Source organism: Colletotrichum tamarilloi (assembly GCF_030869305.1).
Source record: "Colletotrichum tamarilloi strain Tom-12 chromosome Unknown Scaffold_31.1, whole genome shotgun sequence".
NCBI lineage: Eukaryota > Fungi > Ascomycota > Sordariomycetes > Glomerellales > Glomerellaceae > Colletotrichum > Colletotrichum tamarilloi.
The window spans coordinates 143,294-154,473 of NW_026849414.1; the positions used below are offsets into that span (position 1 = coordinate 143,294).

At 50.3% G+C, this 11,180-nt stretch overlaps 2 protein-coding genes across 2 annotated transcripts; both read right to left on the bottom strand.

The window, feature by feature from the left end:
- Positions 1 to 1,435: 1,435 nt before the first annotated feature.
- CTAM01_08674 (uncharacterized protein) lies at positions 1,436 to 1,525 on the bottom strand (the record flags this gene model as incomplete). Its single annotated transcript, XM_060524694.1, has 1 exon — positions 1,436 to 1,525. One exon carries the CDS (start codon positions 1,523 to 1,525, stop codon positions 1,436 to 1,438), a length of 90 nt encoding a protein of 29 aa, XP_060380641.1.
- A 5,308-nt stretch (positions 1,526 to 6,833) lies between these two features.
- Positions 6,834 to 8,501, bottom strand: CTAM01_08675 (glycosyl hydrolase family 7; the record flags this gene model as incomplete). The annotated part of the gene is made up of 6 exons (XM_060524695.1): positions 6,834 to 6,890; positions 6,957 to 7,326; positions 7,411 to 7,621; positions 7,687 to 7,891; positions 7,964 to 8,037; positions 8,090 to 8,501. The coding sequence occupies 6 exons, from the start codon at positions 8,499 to 8,501 to the stop codon at positions 6,834 to 6,836; spliced, it is 1,329 nt and encodes a 442-aa protein (XP_060380642.1).
- Between the last annotated feature and the right edge of the window lie 2,679 nt (positions 8,502 to 11,180).

The window sequence follows — 11,180 nt, forward strand, 5'->3', positions numbered from 1 at the left end:
CTGAAGCAAAGAAAAATTTAGCGGTCGGGGTCTGACGTAACGCATTTGAGTAAAAGCCTCCGGTGCGAGTGGTATCTAGAGAACCTACCAGACAATTTGCTCCATTTTCTTCAACAAGTCTATCATATCGTTACAATTTCGGCTCCGACTCCTGAAAGGCACAACGATTCTAAAGTCGGTATTCGGCACGCAGTACCCAAGCAAGTCGTCTTGTGTGGTTGGGCTTGCCCTCGGTCCTCGAGCACTATCCATTGTAACTGAGTACTGTAGGGCACTATGGCGAACATTTCGACACTTTTGGACCGGAGCCATGTTCAAGACTAAGTACTATCAATCGTTTGTTAACGGCTCTCACATCTTGGAGGGTTCGCATTGCTCTATCGACCAAGACTTGCACTTTTTGACAATGCCAGTCAGCTTCGGTCGCGTCTCGAACTGTTGGAAGAATGGTCCCATCATACCGAAGGAATCGTAGCCTACTTGCGTATAATCATTAGATCGCGTCTTGAAGAATCTGCCTCGGTCGATGACTAGAGTGCGAGGTGGACGCGGTCGAGTTGATTGAACTTGTCGTCGTCGCCCATGACTGGAATTCCGAACTTGCCGCCATGGCTCGCGTTTGCACAGGGCTCAATTCAATCAATCTTCCGGATCCAAGGGACTCATGTCGGCTTTATCTCGCACGGAATTCGGTTTCGAAGATGACGGGCTCGATTTACTCCTCCTGTCACCGAGGTTTTCCTGTTCGATAGGTTGCTTTCCCAGGAGAAGATCCCCCACGCGAACGAGGTCCAGGACGTGGAACGGGTCGCCTGTCGATCGTAGTCGATTGAATATTTCGGTTGCCTCTGCTTCGGGCCGTGAATAAAGGTCCCTTATCAGCTCGTGGAGATCATTATTCTCTTTTTCAAGTTCTTCCAGTCGGTTGACAATCGCCTGTCTTCTGGTTGTCTCAATTGGGGTATCCCACTCGCATTCGACGTTTTGCGTGGAACATCGCGAACAGATCGGTCGGGTCGCGGAACACTGTGTTATTGAATACTAATCAGCTTTGTGGCTGGCCGTATCGAGATATTAGGGGTCCGGCTTGGCTGGTTCGAACTTCTTAAGGGGGTGGATGGAGAGGGGAAAAGGTTGACGGTTAACTGTCTAATCTATTCATGATTTGACAAGTCTTCTGGCCACTTTGCCCCACCTTAACGGCGATGTCAACGACCTGGATAAGTACCGTTGCTATGTGTGGTACACCAGGTCGTGGCAAAAGGTACTTTTTTCATCAGGGGTAGGAAGCTAGAGGCGGGCGAATTTTCCCTCTTCTTCTCTCTACGTCAATTTCGATAGGGTCTACGACTTACCTTTACTTTTCTTCTGCGACACTCAAGGCAAGCTGCTGGCACAGTCTGTCTCTGCCGTCGAAATGGAGGTTCCGTTGAGATCACGCGAGGACCAGCGCCGGCTGGCAAGAGACGCCTGAAGCTTGTGGCTGGCGCAGGAGCATCTGGGTTCGGAGCGTCCCTTGTGTCATCGTCGTGTTGCGAGCCCAACATTGGTCCAAGATGAGGAAGAAAGAAATGATGACAGCGGTATTGCAACACGACTCTCCCCATTAATAGCCTCGGAAGAGTATTTATAGCCAACCATTATTGAGTGGAATCAATATTCCAACAGCATCTCTTGGCCACTGCACATCTCATCTCTCGGCCATAGTACGGATACCCAACTGATACACCCCGCAGGCGTGGTACCATCCCTGCTGGCGTTTGGAAGGATTTCCGTCTGCACTGGTCTAGGCCATCGAGAAAGTGAACTTGCCCTGTCGATTGAAGCCCCCTTTGGAGTGCTTATTCTTCCACAGCAGCCAATCTTACACCCTTCGGTACCTTACCCTTCAAGCGGTCCATAGTGCAGACGCGACGGTCATCCGCATGTGGGCGTGATGTGGCAAGTTAATCGGGCCCTGAAGATGCTGCGGGTCTTCTGCTTGCTTTTTACTATTGTACCTGTAGCGACTCGGGTGTGGCTTTGCCACAGCTTTGCGGTCACGATGAAGCGGAGGATCCGTTTCGATTTGATGTATGTGTGCAGAAGGCAGACTGGTTCTTGTCTACATCTCCTTGAACCCCATCGGGCATAGCATTAGCTCGAAGAGTTCCCATCGACACGCACTTCTTGCTTGAGTTGAACTTGAACAAAGCTTTAGCCGGTGTTAAGTTGGGAAGCGTGCCAAGGGAGAGAAGCCATGGCGTGGGTTTTCGCTTGTGCCCTAAAAGCCGTGCCATCATGATCCACGGACCACGAAGCGCAGACTGCACAGCACACACATGGCAAAGGTTGAAATCTCAATGGTGATTTGGTGGATAGGTCAGAAGATCTAAGCCCCTCAACTAACATGTAGGGGCATGTCTCAAAATTCTGGTACTTGATGAAGCGACCGACCCCTCGATTCACGAGCTTCCCTCGTCCCATGTTATTACCTAGTGGTACTGCGTACCTTAGATAACAAGGTCAAAGTTGTACAGCTGGTAATGCACCATTCACAAGAAGGCATTGTGAATATCACGGATGAATTGTGGTTTCCTATCAATTCGAGACCCAATTGCTATTCCATTAAGGTCAGAGTCGCTGTCATCTCGGAAGGAGTCCAGGTTGATGAGTTGACAGCACCAAGGTCCTTCGGAACCATTCACCCCTCCTGGTCTCGTAATCATTTCTCCGACTCCTTCTATCAGCAAATGAATTGAAAGGTCGGCTGTCGACGAGTTCGAGGATCGGCCTTCTTCTCTCGCACGGCGACCTGAAATGTTAAGCCCCCCTTCTCGAACCTCGATGCTATTGACTGCACGAGCTGCAGAGCCGTGCGACTCAACCAGCTTGATCAAACTTGAATTAACTGAAATCTGGAAGTGGTGGGCGCCATGTGCTGCGACTCAGGGTAATAAATTTTACTACTAGCTCAATGGGCCACCCAACCACCGTGTCTTCATCCTAGGGCCATCACATTTTTGACACTATTATGGGCAATCGAGTCTTACAACCCCATACCACAAGTGCAAGTACATTCCCGGAAAACATGCCCTCTCTCTCGCGGACATTCCAATTACCTATCCTTTCAACTTCGCTTGAGGGGGCCATGGCAACTCATCAAGGTAGAAATCACCCCCTCGGGCTTCGGAAGTCGGGGCTAAGCTGGCCGCACCGAGCCCTACAGCGCTGCGTCCTTGATCACGGGGCAAGGAATATTGACGCGAGCCAATCTTGCTTTTCGAAGGCGCCCAATGGTCGATCGTGATCAGCTCCACGGAGCAGTCCGTGGCAGCAACCACCTGAGTAAGGTACTTAGGTAGCGATTGGCAACGATTCAGCGATGAGCAACCCACGACTAATGATCATTCCTAGCTGTCTGTAAGTTAGGATAGTTTACTTAATGCTCGGCAGTACAGAAATCTCTGCGCACTTGTGAAGCAAGCTTTGCAAACAACTCCACGATTCAGTGGTTCGGCGCCACATGTATCAAACCCCCCTTTCAGTCAAGCGCAGTAATCCTTCTCAGAATGTCAACTAGACCTGTACACCGCAGAGAAAAGTGCTCAGAGGCGCAGAAGGTTCATTCTAGGTCGCACTTGGGACTACCATCATGGCAGCATGGCTGGGGTGTCTACCTGCATGTGGGATCCAGGTTTCGGACAGAAACAGCAGATCCAACATCGCCCACCGTATGATGGTAGCACAAACCTGGTGGAGACTTCCTTCTACATTTTCGTCTCTGGTTCTTAGACACAATCAATCATTTTGCCACTCCAGGAGGGGAAATACCATCGCGACGAGCTCCTAGTCTCCTCCGGATGACACGGGAATTGCCGCGAAAAGGTGTGTACAGTTGTTGAGTTGTCGCGGGCAGCGTTCTTCATACACCTCACATGATGACGCTCTTCCGTATCCCTCGAGGCCACCAAAGCTACGACCGTTACTTGCCATAACCTTTCCAACACCTGAATGTTGCCCTGCGACACAAACACCAACGGGCAGGAGACAGGGGTCAAGGACCACTGTGACCTTGCTTCCCGGTCCCTCCAGAGGAATCGTACTCCATGTTGACCGAGCTTCCAAGTTACAGCTGTTGGGGCCAGAGAAGTTGCCACCCAGTCGATTCACGGGTGGACAAATCCGCCAGGAGTCAGGGGTCAAGCCATTCCGATTTTGCTCCAAGTTCGATCATACAGCGAAGCCGTCCATGACTACCTTACAAGGCTATTTCGATATCCAAGTTAAGGGAGCCGAGGAAGGGAGAATTGATGACCGGAGGTATGAATTACTTGAGGCGGTGTTGCAACCCTAGGCATACCCTACCTTACACGAAGTTCAGTCTTGGCCAATGATCTATCTATCATACCTTGGGTGAATGCGAGGAAGAACGCCCGCCTCCGACTCGAGCAAAGTATTCGGTGAACTCCGATTTCAAAAACGAAGCCATTACTCGTGAAGCCAGTCCAGGGCATTGTCAGGTGCTGCAGGCCTCAAGGGTCGCCCAGCATCTAGCTAAGCAAACTTCTACGATCTTCTGTAAATATCAGACGCTCTATGCTCCAAGCATGAGCAGTAGGGCTTTGGTGACCTGTAGAGTCATCGTGCTGCATCAGGCCGGTGCTCCCCCTTGAACGTCCAGTCCACATGCATCTGAGGCATGAGGTGGCGAGCTCTGTCTCCTCGCCTTTTGCATCCCGATATCTAAGTGCGAATATGAGAATAGTTCGAGGGGCTGCATGACAACAAAAGAAACCAAATGAGAGATTGTAGGTAGGTACAACTGCCCAAGCGACAACCATCTGAATGTACAGTAAGATTTACCCCTATTCAGCGTGCCCGATATCCCCCGAGACAGAATGTGCGCAGTCCCCCACTTCTCAACATAGAATCCGTTTATGAGCATTAAACTCAAGGCAATGAATGAGAGGTCAAGTTCCTCAAGGTAAAATTAGCAAGCAAAGGCCCAAGGATACACATTTCGCAGACGAGATGATTCCCTCCCAATCATTACCAAATGGTTTTCCAGGTCCAAGAAGGCAAGATGATCGCTATTATCAGAAGATAGAACATCATTCAGGAGACTATTCCCACAAGGATGATGAATCATGATAAGGATCTTTTAGACAGGAAGCGAATCGCTGGCGATGTGCATTGGCATATAGGTATGCGACAGCCCCTAAAGGTCCGTGGAAGTCGGATGCCGCAGAGACCAAAATGTTACTTATATCAAACTCCTTTCACTGCGCTGTGTAGACTTGACTTAGTGGACAGCGCGCTTTTCAGCGTGAATTAGTTGATCATGATAGGTTCAATCTACTATCATAGATCCCTTCGCCTCCGGTGTTGTCCCACGGCATCACTGTAGAAGACTGGAGTGGGATCAATACCGCGCCTATGCCCTCTCGAACAGTGGCGGCCATTCATCCAGCCCCAGGTTAAAACTCATCATAGCCTAAGGTAAGGGGTCCCACCGGCGGCTGTGATCATTAATCCTTGCGAATATCAGAAGTACCAGGTTGAAGGACAGCTTGTATAACAAATATCAGCAGTATTTAACGGCAGCTGAAAGCTTGCAAATCCCAGAGCACGGCCAAATCCGCGGGTGCTCGCTATTTAAATACTATCAGATCAGCAGACGGTCTGGCATCTCTCAGTCGCGTTCTAGGCTGGGCTGTCAAGGTACTCGTTGTCCTTTACAATCTCTACACCACGATCCTTAGACAGTCGATTCGTTAATTCACATATGAACAGTTATGCATTTAAGCAAGAGTCCGAGCCCATCCCAACATTACCCAACTGGGTGGGCGTGAATGTCTTGCATGTGCAATAAACTTTAACCCCGACGACCACTGACAGCCGGTGGGATCACGGACTTCACGGACTGCTTTCTCCTCACCTCTCTGCCGGAATCCGGTCGAGCCGTGACGGTTCGGACGCGTCACCGAAGCTGGGGTCGAAAATGAAGACAGACTGATTGGTTTGTGTAACCATCATGAGAGTTCGGGGATTCTGATGGGATTGGAGGCCCGAATTTCCATGCGAGTGCCACGGCCTTTCATTGGGCAGAGGACCGTCTGATGAACCTGGTCACACCATCTCGACACTAATAGCCTCTTGAATCAACGGTAAAAATGTGGGCGCAGCCAAACCGGTTTGTGGCCAGACCGGGCCGATGAGCGTGGGCAGGGCCCAGGGGACCGTCCTATCTCAAATCAAAACCTTGCAAACTCAGAGCAGTCGGAGGCTGGACTTCTGATTGAAGGAGAAATGTCGGCAATTCAATCAGCGTTGAAGATCATTGTCCGATAATCGTAGCCCTGCAGCTGAACTAGGCTGCCTCGACCTGTAATACATGACTGGTGACCGTCCACTTTGCCGCCAGCATTCGTTGCCTATTGAGCTTTGAGCATAGACAGTGTATGTTGTAGACGAGTTTTTGTCCTTTCTACGTACGTCTCCCATAATTTCTGCGTTGTTTCGTTTTGGTGGCTTTATTGACAAATCCCATATGTACAGACAAGACAGGAATACTACGTGAGACCTGCGCACAGGGGGCACAAAAGACGAGCAACAAAATTTTCGGATTTCAAGAGTAACGACTACGTACGAAGAGAAAACGACACCCCACACTACGACCGACAATATTCTAGCTATAGACACAAGTGTCCATCACGGAAAGACCAAGTTTACTTGCAGGCTTGTCGTCGCCTCGCCGCCCCGTTACCAGAACATGCAGAGCCTCAGGCCAGACGATAATCGCCCATCCTAAGCACTCTAGCATGACGAGCAACAAGTTTCTACGAACGAACTTATTTGACGGTTGAGCCGATGGGTCCGAAGCGGATGTTGGAGTACGTAACAGTGGCCTAGTTGGTGTCGGCGTCAGCTCTATACTTGCCGTTCACTCGGAAGAGAAACGAAGGGTCACTTACACTGGCAAGACTGTTCTCAACCTCAGCAGGGACACCGGAGGTGGTGGGGCAGTCTCCGCGGGCGGCGCCGGGCTGACCAGCCTTCTCAGGAGGGTAGACAGAGTCGAGCCAGAGCATGTTGGCGTAGTGATCATCCCAGAGGGACATCACGAGCACCCACTTGCCGCTGAGGGCCGAGTTGAGCTTGGAGAAGCCTCCGACCTCGGAGAAGCGGTCGCGGTCACCAAAGGCCTTGAATTGGGCGGTGCAGAACTCAGGGGTGACGGCGTTGCCGGACACGCCGCTGATGGTCGAGTTGGGCATGTTGATCTTGGCGCCGTTCTGGACGAAGTATTGCGCGACCTTGTTGTTGGAGAACTGGGTGACAACGCTAGGTATTCATGATCAGCTACTGAGTCATGGTCTCGCCTATCAAAGGCTAGAGGAAGGACAAAGCAGTAGAAGGATGACTTACGTGAACTTCTTGGAAGTATCGACCGTCTTGCCCTTGCCATAGAAGCCGGTGACACCCATACGGTAGGGGTTGAAGTCACATCCGTTGGCATCGCAGTCGCCAGCGAAGCGGTCCGCGGAGTAGGTGCCGCCACAGCCGGACGTCTCGCAGACGTGATATGCGTTGTTCGTGCATGCGTGGGGTGTCACGGCGAAGGAGTGAGAGTTGGACTCTGTCGAAGGGTTAGCGAGAGAGCTCTAAGGGATGGATGGCAGATATGGCCGAGAAATTGCGTACCCCAGACGTCCATCTCGGCGCAGCAGGCACCGTAGGGACCGACGCCAGCGTTAGCATCGTTGGATGACGGAACCCAGCCCTCGATGTTGGCCTTGCCGCCGACGAACTTGAGATCACGGGCGCACTGGGCGTCGCAGTATCCAGTGCCGTACTTGGCACCAGCCTTGTTGGTAGGGTACTTGGCCATGCCACCATCCGCGTCCATCTATTGAAAAGTAAGTAGCTGACACGGAAGTCTTTCCAACATTATGATCATCCTCGAAGATTGTTGACTTACTTGCACAAAGTAGAGGGCACCATTCAGACCACAATCAACCTGGGATAGGTCGACGTCGAAGGCCAGCTCGTTACCTATTGGATGTTTAGTAACTGACACGAAAGCCTCTTCATTGGCCAGACTAACCTGTCAAAGTGAACATCTCATAGGCCGAGGCCGAGTTCATGAGATAATGACGAGAGCCGATGTTCTTGCCGTAGGCGTGTTGCGTGACGAACTTCAAGCTGAGAGCGTTGCCAGAGGTAGTGACACCGTAGGTGGCAGCGTAGTCAGCGCCCTCAAGAGAGCACTTGGAAGCGCAATCCGTCGCGGAACTGCAAGCACTGGTCCACTTGTTACCGTCGTAGCAATTGGTGCCGGAGGCATCGTGAAGCCATCTCCAGTTGTGGTCGATAACAACCTCACCGTTGACGTTGGTGCAGCTGGAGGCGGTGCACTTCTGCCAGGTCAACTTCGGGTGGGTCTCAGTCTGTAAAGTACCTGCCTGCTGAGCAGACACGGCGCTGATTGCAGCGAGGAGAACGGAGAGTGAAAGCATCTTGAGATGAGATGTCAACAGCTGAGGATGTTCTGGCTGGTGAAGAAGATCATGAGTTCCACGACATCTTGCGTGATCCTGTCGGACTTCTTATAGCCCTTCCTGGGACTTTTTGGGAAGTAAACCTTGACGAATACTCTTTCATGGAGATCCAAGTTCCGTTCGCATTATTGACCAAGACCTCAGTACCAGGCAAGGGATCACCGGGAAGCGCACCGAACATCCCTTTCATCCCATGACCGATGGGATCTTCCATGCCTATTACGGAGGCATTCATCCGTTGAGCAGTAAACAGAATCGATCCGACTTAGGTAAACAGGCATCCAACGGTCCTCGACAAAATGCCAGGGGAAACTTTCAGCTTGCCCCTGAAGGCTGCGGGAACCGGAGGTCCCCCCCATCGACCAGCAAAGCGTTCCATCAATCGCTCGATGCAATTTAAATTGCAATCAATCCTCATGTTAGTATAGGTGCGGGGGAGGAGAGGCGTGTCTTCGAGCCCAAGAACGCGGAGTGTACGGTACTAGACGGAATCGGGCCCCGGCATCGTATTACGCACGAGCTCTAGGTGAGCTACTTTTTCTTCTTGAGTCGTGATTTGAATAGGTCATCTACTTTTCCTTCCAGCCCAGATGTTTTTTTCTAACGGACTCCGTTGAAGTTAACATGATTGTTGCCGGTCCAACTACAAGTTCAATTTACGATATACTAATCTTCTCGTAGTTTCACCCAAGACCTCACGCTTGCCAAAGCCAACGATGCCAATACGGAATAAGCACTCGTTGCCAAGCCTCTTGGTAGGCTTATCTGTCTTGGGGCTTCATCTGGCTAGGGATGGTCGCAGAGATGAGGTCTAGATCGTCTTGGGCCTACCGGCGTCTAGCAAGAATGCCTTGGGCGACCAACATGTCCGAGAAGGTTTTTCGGAAGAAGCCTTGCGAATGATACGTGGGTAAGTTGGGTGATGGGTGCTTGTCTTGAGGAACCTGGTTGTAAGCAGTCCGGACCAAGAGTTCATACCTACTTCCTGAGGTCTTTTAGGAGATTATCTGCCCACGCCCTTCAGAAGAAATACTAGACTAGGGAGCTTATTCAAGCGTCACAGCGCGATCGATAAGATCTAGCAACAAGTCGATTGATGACTCTCTGCGATTCCCAAACTTCTTTCCTAATGATGATTCCGTCGCCAGCGCGCCGCCGCCAACTTTCACGTACCTCACCCAGTGAATCTGGGCTCGGCTCAACGGTGAAATCCCGGCTTTGATTTCCATAAGCAGCGCTGTTGATGTTGTCATGTGGGCTGAAGCACTTGCCATACTTGGACCGGGATGGGACCCTAGTCTGGGGTAATTCTCCTGAAAGGCCGGCATTTATATTAGCCCCAACAGGGGTCGGAGGCATGCATAAATCATTCCACCACACACGATCGAAATAAGCGACGAGCGAAGCGCTGCGGACCAGTCACGCGGCGGCAGTCGAGGAGGGGTAAACGGGATGTGATTATAGGATAAATGTCTTTGATCCAACCTCAATTACTTTCCCATGGGAATTCGATATTGCTTTTGCCTCGGTGGCTCAACCATGAGGTGAGAATGGGGTGTTGCTTGGATGTGACTTGCCAGTATCGGCCTGGTCGCTGGTTGATATACGGCAAACATTGTGTTTTCCAAAGTAAGCAGCACCCAAAGATGCATCTGATGTGACTTTTGGAAAGAGGAATCGGAATATCCCACCCCGTTGTCACATTCTATGACCTTGGCGAGTTTCATAGAAAATAATTGAAGCGACTGGTGGCATTTTATGAGACATCTTCACTCGATTAATGTCGAGGACATGAGTTGATATTGAGCAACTATGAGCCTATTTTCGAATTTCGAGCTCCATGAAGGGCACTGGTCCCTCAAGCTCTCCCACACCATGCCTCTGCGTGTCTAAAACCTGTCTTGGATCCCATGGTAATTGTCTGTAGATGCAGTCCTGAAGCATTTTATCGTGCCCGTTTTTGAACCAGAAGTATACAGTATGTGTATCAAGGGAGTCCCTTGCTTGTTGGGCTTCTTCCACGACTCGATTGCGCCAGAAAGGTTTTTGAGTAGATATACAGGATATCAGAAACAGGGCGAGAGAACATCGCTACTGAGGGTATCTGTTTATGAAATTGTCTCATTTTCTTTGACTTGGCCATGTTGCGATTCAATCAGATGATGTCGTGCTTTTGTTACTAACGCTTCTATTGCTAGCCGTATCCTGTCTTTAGGAAGCTTCGCTGTTTCGTTTTACTAAAAAGAAATCTCTCGGATTCTAGAATATTAGAACAGACTTCTTACCAGGTGCAATGAAGGAAGGCACTTCCCATCGGGTCTCGAGAAAATCTCAATAAGCGATTTGAGGATCCTGGATGGCAGCAAGACTCTTTTAAGCTTGTGGATATCTGGATGCTATTGATAGTATACTCACCCAGCCTTGCGTTTCGTTTATCAAACTAGCCACGGACCTTGTGTGACAACATATTGTGGCGGCCATTACCTCTTTGATATTTATCTATGTCAAGATGATTACTATTATTCCCGTTGTTTTTACACGAAGCATTACTAGTCTTGTTTGGCTTTCCTTTAGCTTATTCTTTACGTATATGCTTTGGAGAATGTCTTTCACGTACTAAGGTACAGAACCATCCTG